General features: G+C 40.2%; 3 protein-coding genes across 6 annotated transcripts; all 3 read left to right on the top strand.

Moving 5' to 3' along the window:
- Nucleotides 1-62: 62 nt before the first annotated feature.
- LOC116619666 lies at nucleotides 63-4,443 on the top strand. The gene is made up of 3 exons (XM_032384657.2): nucleotides 63-457; nucleotides 3,240-3,442; nucleotides 4,188-4,443. The coding sequence occupies exons 1-3, from the start codon at nucleotides 397-399 to the stop codon at nucleotides 4,257-4,259; spliced, it is 336 nt and encodes a 111-aa protein (XP_032240548.1). The 5' UTR covers nucleotides 63-396; the 3' UTR covers nucleotides 4,260-4,443.
- Nucleotides 4,444-4,493: 50 nt separating this feature from the next.
- On the top strand, nucleotides 4,494-7,961 carry LOC116619649 (pro-epidermal growth factor). 4 transcript variants are annotated; one of them, XM_048729247.1, is made up of 7 exons: nucleotides 4,494-4,652; nucleotides 5,356-5,536; nucleotides 5,657-5,749; nucleotides 5,984-6,106; nucleotides 6,707-6,801; nucleotides 7,148-7,309; nucleotides 7,543-7,961. In XM_048729247.1, the coding sequence occupies exons 2-6, from the start codon at nucleotides 5,515-5,517 to the stop codon at nucleotides 7,166-7,168; spliced, it is 354 nt and encodes a 117-aa protein (XP_048585204.1). In that variant the 5' UTR covers nucleotides 4,494-4,652; nucleotides 5,356-5,514; the 3' UTR covers nucleotides 7,169-7,309; nucleotides 7,543-7,961. The 4 variants fall into 4 exon arrangements, with proteins under 4 accessions (XP_048585204.1, XP_048585205.1, XP_048585203.1 ...); XM_048729248.1 differs by lacking the exons at nucleotides 5,356-5,536; nucleotides 5,984-6,106 and having other exon boundaries at nucleotides 7,148-7,270; XM_048729246.1 differs by lacking the exons at nucleotides 5,356-5,536; nucleotides 5,984-6,106.
- A 3,298-nt stretch (nucleotides 7,962-11,259) lies between these two features.
- On the top strand, nucleotides 11,260-16,343 carry LOC116619688 (upstream activation factor subunit spp27). The gene is made up of 11 exons (XM_032384723.2): nucleotides 11,260-11,362; nucleotides 11,471-11,561; nucleotides 12,430-12,556; nucleotides 12,800-12,835; nucleotides 13,136-13,222; nucleotides 13,649-13,735; nucleotides 14,049-14,094; nucleotides 14,652-14,710; nucleotides 14,830-14,889; nucleotides 15,032-15,086; nucleotides 15,373-16,343. Exons 1-11 carry the CDS (start codon nucleotides 11,314-11,316, stop codon nucleotides 15,447-15,449), a joined length of 774 nt encoding a protein of 257 aa, XP_032240614.1. The 5' UTR covers nucleotides 11,260-11,313; the 3' UTR covers nucleotides 15,450-16,343.
- The last annotated feature ends 948 nt before the right edge of the window (nucleotides 16,344-17,291 follow it).

Genomic DNA, 17,291 nt, shown 5'->3' with positions numbered 1-17,291 from the left:
TCCTGTAGCAGGTCTTAAAATATAGGAGCCGGGGAGGCCCCAAAATATTGGGGGGGGGGGGAGAAGCTATAACATTTCGAGCCATTTTGTTTAGCAAATTAACCAGAATTTTGCTGGTTCTTACATGTTACATTAGCTTCATAAAAGTTTTATCAAACCAATTACTGAACTTCTATTTCTGTGTTTTAATCAAACCCTAACACGGACATAACAGCCGTGACGTCATTAAGCGTCACTAAACATGAGATCATTAGGATCAGCGCACTTTATTCCAAAATGGGACAATACGGCTAACAAGGCGGGCCATTCGGTATAAAGAACTGACACCAATTAATCTGTAACATCCAATTTCCTTGTCGACCCGCCAGCAACAAAGGCAGAGCCTTCAAGTTTAAGATGTACTGCACCGTACTCTTTTGTATTTTCTTCATCTTAGCCGCCAGCGGCATTACAAGAGGTCAGTAAAATATATCTCCATGTGAAGATTGATTAGTCCGTGTAAATATATTGCTTGTTACATAGGAAGTACGGTAAATATGTTGTGTTTAAGTCGTGTGTTACAAGACTGGTAATGCGAGATGTGGGCCATAGCATGACGCTAGACCTTTTGGCCTCATACAGGGCAACAGCATAGTCCGCGATTGAAGGTGAATCTCCAGGTAGCAATTACATTTTAGTTGTGAATTTGTGTTGCAATTTCAATATATATATGTACCTTGAGATTGGTGAAATTATAAATGCTGTTTTCTGACCACAATCCGCTTTAGGATATACTAGCTACAGTAAAACGCAAAAATTATAAATCAGTCATACATTTTTTCCTGCTAGACTATGATAGCTATGGATTGCCAAGGTATCCTGTAGTAAATTGTATAGATCTATGCGAGCTGAAAACGACTGAATTATGTTATAGCTTTATAATGATTTAACGCAGCTGTTTCATTTGAATGTAAATAATGGCAAGGGATTAAATGTGTCGGCGTATTGCTTAAAATCTTTGTATTCGTTTGGAGAGAATGTTGATAAACAAAGAAGATATAGTTTTTACGTTTCTAATATTTTTGCGATCCCTTAAGATAAGCATAAACATGTTTTGTGCACATTTCCCACGGACGTAGATTGTGGTCGAGTTACGAAGTTCTCAATAAAACTCCTTTCAAATACATATGTCTTATACCTTATTGTGTCCATTCATGTTTGGAACACTCGTTTTACACCCCTGCGTCGAATTCTTTCAGAAAGATTCGGGTTTTGCAAAAACTCGACTTCAAGCCTAATGGCTTAAGTTCGGTCAAGGGTGGAAAGTTATTCCCAAACTGTGTGACGCCACTCCTGCTGAATTTATTTTTATTTAAATAAAATCAACGCAAAATATAAATTTCTCCACATATATCACTAGAGCGATGATGGAGCTAACTTCTGGTGCCAATTGCTTCCATTATAAAGCACAGGCGAAGGATCAACTGCGATTTGAAATTACACTTTACCTTAAAATCAGTCATGGAAACAGATCTGACCACGAAATCTCGGCGAAAAATTCGACAAAAAAAACATCCAGAGGGGGGCAGGAGTTTCTTTGCATTCGATACAAAGAGTGGTCGGGGTGGGTATAGAAATTTGCATTCAGAGCAGCACGCAAACTTGACCAGAGCAGCATACAAAAATGTTAAGCACGCCAACACTTCACCAAATACTCCCGTGACGAATGCGACCATTTTAGTGCCGTCCCATATCTAACCTCCTAATCGGAATGCTTCGGAATCGAGCATCATAAAAGAAGATGGCGGCCATATGACAAAAGAGTCACATTTATCTCTTATGTACCCATACTACTAAGAGAGACAATTTCTGCCTTTTTTGTATTCTAAATGAAGTTTTCCAACCATTTTCATTTAAATTTTCTGATAATGTATCTTATATAACTTTGAACCATGACAGCTGGCGGGTGCTTTTACTTTTTTTTCCTTTGTTCTATTTTACTAAAGTTATTAGCGTAAGCTTGATTGAGTCCTTATTTTAGTTACTTTAATGGGTACATCTTAGCATATGAAGTTTCATTCATTTTGAGGGTTTACATGGATATATACTCGTCAAGTAACTTATTATAAGTACTTTAAAATTTTCAATTAAAACTCACAAAAGAGTCTACAGAAATTACATCATGAATTGGCATTTTTTTCAGATAGGTATTATATGATATCTATGGCTGCGCAACCCCTCCACTTACGTTTTTGTTATGATTACCAGAGATAAAACGCAAAACAACGAACCCGCGCGTCCTAAGTCGAGATTAGGAAACTAATTGGCTGACTCACTCGTCCGTTCTTGCTCATTTATTTTTTTAACCTGCCTGACGACATATAAATAAATAAACACTAACTAAATTTGGTAGACTAAGACTAGATATTTATATGGTATGTCACCACACACAAAAATCGGATCGCCACCTTGGATTTCTCCGACAATCTCCCACTTTCTGGAGATAGATGGTGATCGGAAAATTTCGACTGTGAGGTTGAGTATGACCGCTGGGAGTCCGCGGAATCGGCCACAATCTACGTCCGTGGGATATTGCTTCCCTCGCAACCTCGCAACACTTATTTGAATGAAAGGAAAAAAAAACAGCGGGTTGCCTGTGGGAAGGTTGCGAGGGGAATGAGACTGCTAAGGAGTAAACAACTGCAAAAAAGCTTCGCGGCGCTTCTTTATTTATTTTTTTATGTTCTAGGCGAGGCGCTTATTCGGGGGGTGTGCTTTTTCTTATTTTTCATTTAGGTGAAGTTCTTATTCGAGCAATTACAGTAGTTGATATTTTAGAGGGTGGAAGAAGTGTTGACTCGTACAAAGTTTTTTTTTAATTATGCAGAAAAATGCTTTTATATTTTTTTTCTGTGCATTAATGTTTTCCTGCACTTTATTATCTCTGCAGGATTCTTTCTAGCCTATCTATATACTGTCCCCCCTAAAACATTGCAATCCTTCAAGGGAGGGGGTTTACGTACAGGTACGGCGGAGGGGGAGGGGCTGGGGGGCCGCGGCCTCACCACTTTTTCCGACAGAAACAAGTCAAATACTATGGTCTTTTTTGTCTTTTTTGTGTTTCAATGTGATAATTTTTTCAATTGTCAGCCCACCGACTTTTCAACATGCTCCGCGGTCACTGGTTTAGGGGGGGGGGGGGGGTAAAGGGCGTTGACCAGCTATAGGCAGCCCTACTTACACTTGTCTTTAACTTTTAGGTGCTAATATGCCAGCTGCAATGAAACAGAAGTACACAACTTATTCGATGCAATTTGAAAACCAACGAGCCCATAACCCAAGCCAGGCACAATTTGCCCAAAACCGACAAAATGCTCTTAACTATATCCAGAGCAAGCTTGAAACTGCTGGTTTGACTACACATTTGCAAAATTTCCAAACATCCCATACCACTACAAGAGAGGTAAGTGCACACATGCGCCTTAACAAAATGAGAAACTTCAGCTCTGCCTACCCCTAGCTATGCGCCTGCATAAACTCTAAGCAGTTGTTGAAAAGCTAAAGCCTCAATTAGCTAGCAGGGGGGGGGGGGGGGGGGGGGTGAATAGGTCCGCGGATTGGCGGATTCGGCCCCGAAATGCTCACGGATTACGGATTTTGATTATTATTTCAGCGGATTGGCGGATTTTGGAAGTACGCCAGATCACGGATCTCTTCACAATTCGGGCGCGGATTTCGGATTTTGATTGCTTCTACGGTCGAATTTCGTTTTTTTTAAATAAATTTCAATCGATGCTATTGTTTATGTGTCAAACCATGCGAATCAAAAAAAAAAATATGCGGATTTCTTAAGATTGAGCAACTTCTAAATGCACAGGGTTCCAAATTTGAATTGCAGTGGTCCCTGTTAATTCTAACCTTTAAGGAAGGAAAAAACAGCTAACAGATAACTAGAGAAGAAAGGGATAAAGATAGTATCTAAGTGAATTCAAAGTTAGTTTGAATTAGCAGAAAGTAATACTTGAAAAAAGTAAAAATAGTTTGTCCTGACCTTTCAGCTCTTTCTCACCTTCCCATCCCTTTTCCCCACCCCTTAAAAATTTCCAAAGGTCAACAAACCCCTCCATTCCCACATCACTTTGCCTGCCAGCAATTCCCTGTACCACCCATGATTAAATGGCTGTTTGTTTTTATTCTACCTTCCACAGGATCACAGAATTGCAGCAGAAACCACAGTGCCTTATTTGTGGCTTTTGACAGATCAGAAACTGGACCAGTAAACTTGGCACATTGCAATAAGAGCTGCAGAAGTATGGCTTTCATTCAGAACATCCCCGCATACATTGGCAGCGGAAGTGTGAAGCTAGCATTTGTCATGGACTGCATTGCTAATTTTGACTCTTCTCTGAACACCCAAACCTACCCTGCCTCCTGGAAAACACATTTCACTACAGAAGTCCAAACCAGCAAATTTTTAGACTCTCCTGGGGATTTACTGTAGCTGGAAGACAGAAAGAGAATGGTTTTCTAGAGCAATTCAAGAATATTTTCGACAGTGTCCGGCTAGATGATGGATTCCAGGTGTTTCAGACAGGATGGGACATTCGTGGAGTTCCCTCCGCAGTCAACAGGAGTGTACTTCTAGATGCATTCAAAGATGGAGACCACATGAGGTATTTATAGCATGACATGTGTGTTAACATGGACACCAAGATAAAGTCTAAGGAAAGCTAGCTAAGAGGCCATCCCAACTATAAGCTTGCACGCGCAGTCCACATGGAAACCTACCTCGACTACTCCCATGCACTGTGCGCTTCGCAAGCTTATAGCTTAAATTTTTATAAGATTATCAGGCCAGGACCCAGCCTTATCAGGCCCGGTTTTTTCTTGGGGGGGTGCAAAAACCGAAAAAAAGTAACAACTTTTTCCCGGGAGGGGAATAAGTTCTTTGATAAAAATCTGAACACCCCCGAAAGAACAAAAAAAGGATTTTTTTACGCCTTTGCAGTATCTTCACGGGACGTTTATTGTCGGATTTGGCTACATACCAGAGTAATCTAGCTTTTGCTTTATAGTTTTGTCTACAAATAGCACGTCCATTGGGAACCGAAAGTGGACCTTCGGCCATTGTGGGGGGTTGCGTTCGCACCCCCTGACCCCCCCAGGGTACGGACCTGCTTATTGATGTGCAGCGTTTTGTAGCCACTCTGATGGGCTAGTGAGGTTCATGTTAATCAGATGGCATTTTTCTAAGATCCTTATTGGCTCTTATCCTTAAACGGTCAAGGCTGTCATGGTAGCGCACGTCGCGTTATGGGCTGTTTTGGATGATCCTCCTCCTTAACTAGAATTTTCTTGAATGTATTATTTTTTCAGTTTCTGGGGCTCCGACCAGAACACAATCCTTCTCACAGATACATGTTATAACCGTGGCTACATGACAAACTCCAACTGCAAATACAGTGGCGATTGTGACAAGTTATCCAAGCTTGATAATACAGACTACAATTCTATGTATTCTGTGCTGCCCAACAAATGGCCAACGGCCACGTTTGTGGTACATTACTTTACTTCATTTTACAAGGGGCAACAGTATAGAATTTGTGGGCCATGAGCCACTATATTGTTTCAGTGTCCTGGATGTTTTTTAAGTTGCTTTTATATTTTCTTTCATCAGCCTCTTGTCCTAGCTGCCACAGTAATGCCGTGTGTTTGGCTAGTGGATGTCAGTGCAAGTCTGGCTTTTCTGGCAATGGACAAGTTTGTACAGGTATTTTTTTTTTAAATAGACTAAACAAATCTCGAAACAAAAAGATAAAGATATAGATTGAAATGTATTTTATGATGCTATTAATTAAATGGTGTCTTTTTAAATTTACCCGTTACTTGAACAATCATTTTTTCCTAAAGACTTTGGTAATAGATTAATCTTCTTCTAATGCGTCGCTAGAATCACCAACTAAAAGATAAAATCCAAATTTTAAAAAAACATAGTAACTTGTAGATATCAACGAATGTGGGGCTACTCCAAGCCATGAAAATGCCACGTGCACGAACTTCGCGGGGGGCTTCAATTGCTCCTGCAAGGCAGGATATAAAGGAGATGGACAGCAGCTTTGTTTGCTAGGTAAGAATTTCTACATCTTCACATATACCGAGGGCTCCCAAGACGTTTTAAAAAGATGGGAAGGTTCCCGTACCCTAGAGCAGCAAGGAATGTCGCGATAGCTTGGTGACCTGGCCTTACTTTTCATTTCAGAGGGGGGGGGGCTGTGAAATCCTCATCAGGTCGTGTACCAGCTTTCAGAAGATTTTACCAAATTGGATTGATGCACCACAGACAAAACAATGCGGGGGGAAACAGTAGAACGGGAATACAATAGAACAATGAGATAATCTAATTATCTGCTGCTACATCAGTGCCCTCATTTTCTTGAAAAAGGATGAGCCAGGTGCATGTGTAAGGCAAGTGAGTATCCCCACATTGATATCTGCGCTATAGAAGTGAAATACATTTATTATTTTTTATCTTATTTTTGCAAGACATTTTTTACAATGTTATTTAAAATCTATATCGGCTTTATGATTGAAATGAAGAGAGCATAAAACCCGTCCCACAGAAAAGCCTGTGTGAAGCAGATAATTATTTTTCTAAATTATTCTAAATAATATTTTAATAAATATTTTTCTTTTTCTCCACTAATTTTCGTTTGTTCTTGTTCAACAGCTGGATGTTCAAATGTGATTTTAATGCAAAATGCGTCGGTGATACCAGTTGTGTATGTAAAGCTGGATACACTGGCTCTGGGGAAGTGTGCACAGGTACAACATAAGAAACCCAAGAAGTCTTTCCTTGAACTTTTCTATTGTTTGAAATTGATTTGAAATCTAGTCACTGTGGTATCTTGTTATACTTTTGTTGACTCCAACAAAATATATCTACAGTGACTTCTCGGACAAATGAAAGATTTTATCACTTGCGTTCAAATTGAGTTTTTTTTCCTGTGTGAAAATAAGGGGAACCAAGGTGGCGGTCAGACCCAGTTCCCGAACTTTTATCCTTTGATGCTACCTCCCGCCGGGTGTCACTATTACCCCTCCGACTTCAAGAGTTCCAGGTAACTCCCATAGAATAGACATCATTTTGATCAACCCTCCTCTCTTACAGATATTGACGAATGCGCGGTAGGGACTTCCACATGTGACTCAAATGCCGTCTGTTCGAACACTGCTGGGGGGTACACATGCGCCTGTAAGGATGAATACACAGAAAATGGACAATCCTGCTCAGGTCGGAATTTCCACATCCGATTGTACTACTGTCAACTTGGTTAGTGAAATAGTCGAAATGGGGGTTTGTAAGAATGTCGGACTCGAAAGAAAACTCAGTAAAATGTGCCATTAAAGAACTCTTCTCTGAAGTCGTCTCTAAACGAACCTGGATGCTATTTCATGCATTGCGTTAAACGTTTGACGCGCGCATGTCATAATTTATATCCCAGCTTAGTATTTTTTGACACAATTTTTCGACGAAGCTGTAACACTATGAAATTACTTTTGCAGCGTCTTCAAGCGAGACTTCATCCATCAACAATCTAGTTATGCTCAACGCCATGTTGCTGTGTTTCTGGAGAATGTGATTCACTGAGGAGAGCCTAACGAAGCCATGACATTTAATAAGGGTTATTCAAATGATAAGGTTTTTAATACTTGTAATATGTTCTAAAGATCTCCCCAACTTGCCGCTAGGCAACAACAAAACTGCACAAATCCATTGACGAACGTCGATAAAATTCTTCCTTACTCAGGATTTTCAAGTCATTTTTATACAGATGTATTTATGCCTTTTTATCGTTATTATTTATTTTAAACTCGAATATAAAATAATTTGAAAAATCTTAAATGTTTTGTAATATGATAACTGACGCATCGTATAGTTATTTCATTCTCTTCTTTTATCATTAAAATTATTTTACCATGCAGTTTTTGTGTATTTTGAGAATGCATTATTTTGGAATGTATATCCATTTGCTACGCACTCACACTGTGCTGTAGCAAGAGACCACTATGTGGTCTTTTGGCTGTAGTCAGTACGCAGAATTTTACCGCGACACGAGACATTTGTTTGCAGGTATCTTGTAATTATCCAGAAAAAAATATCAACAGTTGTCACAGCCTAATTGTTGGCTCAGCGCCAGCTTTGGTTACTTGCAGTGCGCATCCCAACATTCTTATTTATCACGGGTGCGCATCACCCCTCGTAGTTATCATAGGTGCACATCACCCCTCGTAGTTACAATAAGTGGACATCCCCCCCTCGTAGTTACCATAGGTCCGCATCACCCCTCGTAGTTACCATAGGTGCACATCATCCCTCGTAGTTATCATAGGTGCACATCACCCCTCGTAGTTACCGTAGGTGGACATCACCCCTCGTAGTTACCATAGGTGCACATCATCCCTCGTAGTTATCATAGGTGCACATCATCCCTCGTAGTTATCATAGGTGCACATCACCCCTCGTAGTTACCATAGGTGTACATCACCCCTCGTAGTTATCATAGGTGTACATCACCCCTCGTAGTTATCATAGGTGCGCATCACCCCTCGTAGTTATCATAGGTGCACATCACCCCTCGTAGTTATCATAGGTGCGTATCACCCCTCGTAGTTATCATAGGTGCGCATCACCCGTCGTAGTTACCATAGGTGTACATCACCCCTCGTAGTTATCATAGGTGCACATCATCCCTCGTAGTTATCATAGGTGCACATCACCCCTCGTAGTTACCATAGGTGCACATCACCCCTCGTAGTTATCATAGGTGCACATCCCACCCCTCGTAGTTATCATAGGTGTACATCACCCCTCGTAGTTATCATAGGTGCACATCACCCTCGTAGTTATCATAGGTGCACATCACCCCTCGTAGTTATCATAGGTGCGCATCACCCCTCTTAGTTACAATAGGTGCGGATCACCCCTCGTAGTTATCATAGGTGCGCATCACCCCTCGTAGTTACCATAGGTGCGCATCACCCGTCGTAGTTATCATAGGTGCGCATCACCCCTCGTAGTTATCATAGGTGCACATCCCACCCCTCGTAGTTATCATAGGTGTACATCACCCCTCGTAGTTATCATAGGTGCACATCACCCCTCGTAGTTATCATAGGTGCACATCACCCCTCGTAGTTACCATAGGTGCACATCATCCCTCGTAGTTACCATAGGTGCACATCATCCCTCGTAGTTACCATAGGTGCACATCACCACACGTAGTTACCATAGGTGAACATCACCCCTCGTAGTTACCATAGGTGCACATCATCCCTCGTAGTTACCATAGGTGCACATCATCCCTCGTAGTTATCATAGGTGCACATCACCCCTCGTAGTTATCATAGGTGTACATCACCCCACGTAGTTATCATAGGTGCGCATCACCCCTCGTAGTTACCATAGGTGTACATCACCCCTCGTAGTTATCATAGGTGCGCATCACCCCTCGTAGTTATCATAGGTGCACATCACCCCTCGTAGTTACCATAGGTGCACATCACCCCTCGTAGTTATCATAGGTGCACATCCCACCCCTCGTAGTTATCATAGGTGTACATCACCCCTCGTAGTTATAATAGGTGCACATCACCCCTCGTAGTTATCATAGGTGCACATCACCCCTCGTAGTTATCATAGGTGCGCATTACCCCTCTTAGTTACAATAGGTGCGAATCACCCCTCGTAGTTATCATAGGTGCGCATCACCCCTCGTAGTTACCATAGGTGCGCATCACCCCTCGTAGTTATCATAGGTGCGCATCACCCCTCGTAGTTACCATAGGTGCACATCACCCCTCGTAGTTACCATAGGTGTACATCACCCCTCGTAGTTACCATAGGTACACATCACCCCTCGTAGTTACCATAGGTGCGCATCACCCCTCGTAGTTACCATAGGTGCGCATCACCCCTCGTGGTTACCATAGGTGCACATCACCCCTCGTAGTTACCATAGGTGCGCATCACCCCTCGTAGTTATCATAGGTGCGAATCACCCCTCGTAGTTACTATAGGTGCACATTACCCCTCGTAGTCATCATAGGTGCACATCACCCCTCGTAGTCATCATAGGTGCGCATCACCCCTCGTAGTTATCATAGGTGCACATCACCCCTCGTAGTTATCATAGGTGCACATCACCCCTCGTAGTTATCATAGGTGCACATCCCACCCCTCGTAGTTATCATAGGTGCGCATCACCCCTCGTAGTTATCATAGGTGCACATCACCCCTCGTAGTTATCATAGGTGCACATCCCACCCCTCGTAGTTATCATAGGTGCGCATCACCCCTCGTAGTTATCATAGGTGCACATCACCCCTCGTAGTTATCATAGGTGCACATCCCACCCCTCGTAGTTATCATAGGTGCGCATCACCCCTCGTAGTTATCATAGGTGCGCATCACCCCTCGTAGTTATAATAGGTGCACATCACCCCTCGTAGTTATCATAGGTGCACATCACCCCTCGTAGTTATCATAGGTGCGCATTACCCCTCTTAGTTACAATAGGTGCGAATCACCCCTCGTAGTTATCATAGGTGCGCATCACCCCTCATAGTTACCATAGGTGCGCATCACCCCTCGTAGTTATCATAGGTGCGCATCACCCCTCGTAGTTACCATAGGTGCACATCACCCCTCGTAGTTACCATAGGTGTACATCACCCCTCGTAGTTACCATAGGTACACATCACCCCTCGTAGTTACCATAGGTGCGCATCACCCCTCGTAGTTACCATAGGTGCGCATCACCCCTCGTGGTTACCATAGGTGCACATCACCCCTCGTAGTTACCATAGGTGCGCATCACCCCTCGTAGTTATCATAGGTGCGAATCACCCCTCGTAGTTACTATAGGTGCACATCACCCCTCGTAGTCATCATAGGTGCACATCACCCCTCGTAGTCATCATAGGTGCGCATCACCCCTCGTAGTTATCATAGGTGCACATCACCCCTCGTAGTAACCATAGGTGCGCATCACCCCTCGTATTTATCATAGGTGATAAGATGTATTGGAATAGGCCTGTGTGAAAGACCTCAGGCTAAGATTCCGCTTTGAAAATATACATTGTAAATAACAACAACAGTTAACTAGACTTATCGTATACGTTACTAGTTCTTGAAGAAATACAACCCCTACAGAATCTATTAGGATTGTGGAGTAAACGAACGAATCAAAACTAATGTCTTAGTATCTTCCAGTCCTTGTGCTTTGCCAGCGGTATGCGCCGTGGGCTCTGCGCACATGGGCTACAAAAAGCAACATGGCGGCCGAAAGTCTCTCAAAAGAGACTCTGCGAAATGCAATAAAAGGCGAGTTAAAACCCCTAACCTGTCATATTGAGATGTAGCAAATAATACTCGGTTATTAATTCTTTCATGAGCTCAGCTCATATTTCAATTTGTTTATCCGATCCCTAGATATTTTACAAGACGCGGAATTGAGTGAACTTACTTCCCGAATCGTGAGGAGCCGTCTTGAAGAAAAATTTAGCGTCAGCCTCAAAGAAAGGTAATGCTGGCAATCACATCTTTCAGAAAATGATTGATACGTGAAGGAGGGATATCGTCGATATGGTACTAGATCATTGCAGTAAATTATTATGGTTGAGATTCATGAAACACAAAAATAACAGACCCTGCTTATGGCAAATTAAAAATATTTTATTAAATAAGTAATACAAGTGCTTAAACTTTATCCAGTATTGGAACTTTTAATAATATTCTATATCTTGAACGCTTCCACCTTGTTTGTATGTGCAAGCCTTGATTGGTGTTCTATTGTGGAATGTTTGAATGACACTAGATATTTTGATAGGGTGTTGCCTATTAGCTATAAAATACCCCCTGTTCTTATATTTAAAAGATTGCTCCACTTTGCTTCTTTTATATGCTCGAAAAAAAAGGTTGGTTCCAGGGTTTTTATATTTTTAACGGTTTAAAAATTTGTTGTATTTTTCCGTTTGGTTGTTTTCTTTTTCCGGGGGGAAAGAGGGGGGGGGGGGGGGGGGGTGAGTGAGAGAATAAAACTCAGCACTAAAATAAAACTTCCTTTGTAAACATGAATCGTTAAAAAGAAGAGTTGCATATTTGGTATCAGATATTGGTATCAGGGAAATTGTTTGAAATCCCATTTTTAGGGAGCTTATGGAATGGAGGGTCAATTTTTTAGGTGTTGAAAATCTTGATTCTATAAAACGTTTTGTGACAGGCCGTACTTTTGCTCAAATCCTCTAAATTAATACAATAATCCAACTATACTCACTAGATGAAGTAAACAGGAAGGTCTTACATTGTTTTGCTACATATTCTTCCAAATTTTTTTTTATAAAATGCTCCTTTACATGATTTAAAACTTCAGTTAAAATTCTCCACCACAGGAAAAAAGAGGTTGATGCATTGCTAATGCAAACTATCCAGGAAAAGGAAGCCGAGAACACAGACAAAATAGGAGAGAAAAACAATGCTGAGAGAAGTGATGAAGAGAGTGAAATAAGTGAAAAAGGGGTCAGTTCTTGCTGTTTTTTGTGTGTTCACATTGGCCTATGTATTTGCATGGTTCTCTCAAGTACAGGAATTGCATTCTTTTATATTGCATTATAAATTTTTAGATGATCAGAAGGTCATAGTCTAACAAACGTCTACGGTTTGAACTCTTTGCAATGTATACAAGATTTACAGTAATGTTCAGTTTATTGAATACTCATATTCTTGGATTGTCATTAAAAAGATTTATCATTGTGCACACAGGACACTGAAAAAGTAGTACACAAAGCAAGCAAAAAGGTTGGTTCCTCATTTTGTAAGCAATAGTTTTATTTTTATACCAGGGGCATGTAAAGCCTGTTAAGCCAGTCTAATAAACCAGACTCTTGGACACACATTTAAAGGGAAATAAAAATCATACTAAAAAAAACCCTTAAATAATCATTTAATTAGCAAAATTTTGGTGGCAGGCTTTAACTTTTTTATTGTAATTTAATTCATCACATTCTTGTTTTTTATGCTAAAGATACCCATGCCTAAAATACCAAAGAAGAAATCATAACAATGCTAAGTCTCTTTACTTACGTGTACAACCTACAGCGTGTATTGAAGAAGTCCCCGGCTACACCTAGCAAGAGGTCCAAGCCTATTAGCAGTGCTGAGGTACCGGAGTCCGACTCTGATGAGGTCAGTTTATGGGATTTTATGAGCGCTTATTCTAACAGTGTTAAATAAGTATCTAACCTTTTCACATACCACAGTCTATTGTCATTAAATACCAACTGTTCCATTCATGGAAATGGTACCACAACAGAACAGCCTTCTTAGTGTGTGGTTCTTTTATTTCCCCTATAACAGGGGGACAAAACAAAAAAATGAACAGTGAAGTAGTAGAAAATAAATGATTAGACCTCTAGCTTAAAAACCTTACTGTACCTGTGTAGAGGAATTCACAGTCAAAGTAGAGAGCTATGCTCTTGCGCTTTTGAGCAAACTGCAAGCTGGCCTTAACCAAATATGAACCCAATAATTTGTCAAACAAAGCCTGTACCATTAGGATTTTGTACTTGCTTTCATTCGTAAGACTATATTTAGTCATTTTGCTTTTTGCAGGATGTAGATGATGAGAAAATTGCAAGGAAGCTGCATGAGAATGAAAGAGGCTTAAGAGCCAGGAAACAATCAGTCAAGAAAGCTCAGGTATTTTTCGTGTGTTGTAGTGTAGTGGTTATGGTAAGGAAAACAAGCTGGAAAGCTAACAGCTTAATTATTAACATGTTTTACTTGATTTTGAACCATTGATAGACAAATTAAATTATGGTAGGGGAGGGACATCCCATGGCATCACAAAGAAAGTTTTTTTCTTACTAATTTGTAGCTGTGACTTGCAGAGCAAATCATCTTGTACCTGCAAGAGGATAATGAGATCTTTTTCATGTTAGCAATTCTTCAGATTTTTATATACTAAAAATTAAAATGGCTCAGGAAATATAATTTATTATTTTTGATCTAGAAAACACCACAAAAGAAGGAGCCATCTGGTACAAAAGGAAAAACAGGTATAGCACACGTTGGTAGCATATTCCTCTTCCAATATGGGGAAAACAGGTATAGCACACCTTGGTAGCATATTCCTCTTCCAATATGTGGAAAACAGGTATAGCACACCTTGGTAGCATATTCCTCTTCCAATATGGGGTCTTGGTGAAAAGACTGGTTAACCAAACACTTTGGCTAGTCTAATATCAGTGTTTGCTGTACTTACTCCCTGGGGGGGGGGTGGTCGACAGCAAAATCATCCCTAAGGGATGCACTAAGGGCGTGGTCAACAACAATTCTCACCCCTAAGCGATAGCACATTAATGATGTGTAAGATGTTACCACTCTCCTACAGGTTACAATGCTGTACAGGGAAAGGGGGAAATTAGTAAAGATATATAATTGTTACCTAGCATCTACAGGTTAAGCACAGGGGGAAGGGAGGGCACCTAGAAGCTCCTTTAACACCTATATTATTAACCAATGTAACCTTTTATACTGTTAGTACCAAGACTGGGTAGGGGACATAACCCTTTTAACTTTCTAGATCAGTGTAGATGTTACATCTCCTCTGCAGGTTTTGGCAAGTTGATGGTGCTGTCTCCTGAGCTGGCTGCTATACTTGGCCAGGACAAGGTAAGTAAAGAAGTAACAAATGTCTCTCATTTTGTATTCTTATATCATAAACTACTTCACTAAACTACTCAATCACACAAACTTCAGTGACTTAATCGTCTCTACCCACTTTATTCTAGATGTCCAGGTCTGATGTAGTCAAAGGCATGTGGGCAATCATTAAAGAAAGAAATCTTATGGTTAGTATGTACAAAGCACCATAATTAATAAGGCCACTCAAAGATTTTCGAACAAAAACAACTTACTCATAAAAACAACTTGTCATTGGCCTAAAGATGAGTGTCTAATCTTAATGTTTAATAGGTATTCTACTGTTTTCAGGATCCCAAAGATAAACGATTTCACATCTGTGATGACCAGTTATTGAAGGTCTTCGGTAAGTTTTACTTTTAATAAAGCTGAATGTTATGCCTACAAAATAAGAGTTTTTTTGTGCATGTTCAGCAGGTATAACATTTTGTCTTATAAATGTTTTGAATACTCTGCAATATCAAAGTGTTTTCATTGACAAGCTTAATCAGCATTGCGATTTACTTTACTTGGATACATCTTCAGCATTCATAGAGTATTTTAGATTCAACTATGAATATTCTGTATATGTAAGATCACACCGTTCGTTTGCTTTGAATGCGGCAGTTATTCCATTTAATATTTCTTTTCAGGAACAAAAAGGGTAAAGTCATTTTCAATGATGAAGTACCTGAAGCACCACGTCAAAGACCCGTCACTCATTGCATGATTGTCAAATTGAATGCTTCGTTCATTGCATGAAGATTAGGTCATTCACACCAAGAGGTATGATTAACATAGGAAGAACACAAATAGAGGAGCTTTACTTGTCCACATTTGTATGCCAGATGATGAGCTCCCAAATGGCTTTCAAACCTTTTAAGGTAGAAAGACTTTACGTTACTTGTGGATAGGTGGTTTTGACAGTGTCAAGCAGGATGCCTTATCAGGCTTGTAACCATGATTTTGAGCTGGGAGGGGTTCTTTACCCATTTAGCGAACCATATTCCCTTAGGTAGCTCGCCTTAGCTTGCAGTGGTGCTTAATTTACCTTTATTAGAGCGGACCTTCCAGTCGAGTTGGGGAGGGGGGGGGGGGGGGGAAGGGAGTTCTTCCAAACCCCCACCCCCCGCCCCTGGCTATGGCCTGCTCATTCAACTGAGACAACTTTAGTATTGAGTGCAACATACTAGAATATGAGATACAGCAATCTGCAGTATTGTTTTTAATCCCCATACAATTGTATTCAATTTCATTTTATCAATCTATCTTTTCCATTCCATTGTACAGAATACATTATCAGGTTTATTTCTAATACTAAGAATTTCGTATGTTGCTCATACTTGGCCTCCCTGCTAACAGTAGTGCGCATGTGATGTGTTGGAAGGGAAGTGCCGTGCAATGGAAGGCTTAATTTTATGTTACACAGTACCTGTAACATCAAACGATTTTTGTGTCCTTACATGGAGAGGAATTAGGTAAAGGAGCTAGGCATTTGTGTTAATGCTGTTGAAGTTGGATGGGTGAAATACACAACAGACATAGTAAATACTAATGCTTCTTAGCCCTGCAATAGATAAATATAAACTAGAAATCCGAATTAAAGCAGCCAGACTTAAATTTATTTTCAATCTCTTCTTTCGATGTTCTTGTATCTGTTGTACTTTTGGAAGGCTTGTTAATTATGGGAGAACAACTCCCCACGGCTTACGCCTTTCATGTTTTTTGTAGAAGAAGAGGATAATATCATTGCCCTGTTTAATCAGTGTGACTTATATATACTGTATATACTGTGGAGGATAAATGCGGATATTTGTTACCTAGTTGAGTAATATAATAGATGACACTTGAGGGCGTTTCTTAAGGGCGAAAGCAGAAAATGTTTTGCTTTTTTTATTATTTCTTCAGGCGAAGAAGAAGTGTATTTATGAGGTTTTCATAGAACTTCTGTGTCTAATTTTTTTTTAAATGCAGTAAATGTATTATTTCAGATTATTTTTCTTGACGAAAGATATTTGTTCTGGGAAAATAGGAGATACTAAAGTAACCAAAAACATTACATTGATCCTAAATAAATACGCTATTGCATTTAAAATATACAAATAAAGCGTTTTATGTTATTCTAAACCGTATTTATACGTTTAAAAAATTATTTGCGAAAGAAAATATATTACAACAGCTAAAGTACCTGTGACATTGTTAACAAAATATACAAATTAGTGGTATCTTTCAATCAAACGACAAAGCGATCTCGTCCCGCTATTTGCTTGATTTTCTTAAGTTTTTTTTTTCATATAGTTAGCTTTGGCATTGGGTCGATATTGTGCGAAAAATACAAGGGTTTGTGAGGGAACGATTGACTTCCGTTGGATTTGGAACCATTTTCTTAGACTCGAACCATTCTTCCCGGTCACTATAGTTATAGTTATATAGTTGAACGTTCAACTATAGTTATATAGTTGAACGTTATCAGTAACAAAGGGGGTCTGATAGGCAATCTTTAAAGAAACCTATTTTTTACACTGCTTACAATAATTTCCATTCTAACCCCGACCACCCATGGTATTTTCCA

The sequence above is a fragment of the Nematostella vectensis genome, chromosome 6 (assembly GCF_932526225.1).
Source record: "Nematostella vectensis chromosome 6, jaNemVect1.1, whole genome shotgun sequence".
Lineage (NCBI taxonomy): Eukaryota > Metazoa > Cnidaria > Anthozoa > Actiniaria > Edwardsiidae > Nematostella > Nematostella vectensis.
This window is presented reverse-complemented; position numbering and strand designations above follow the sequence as displayed.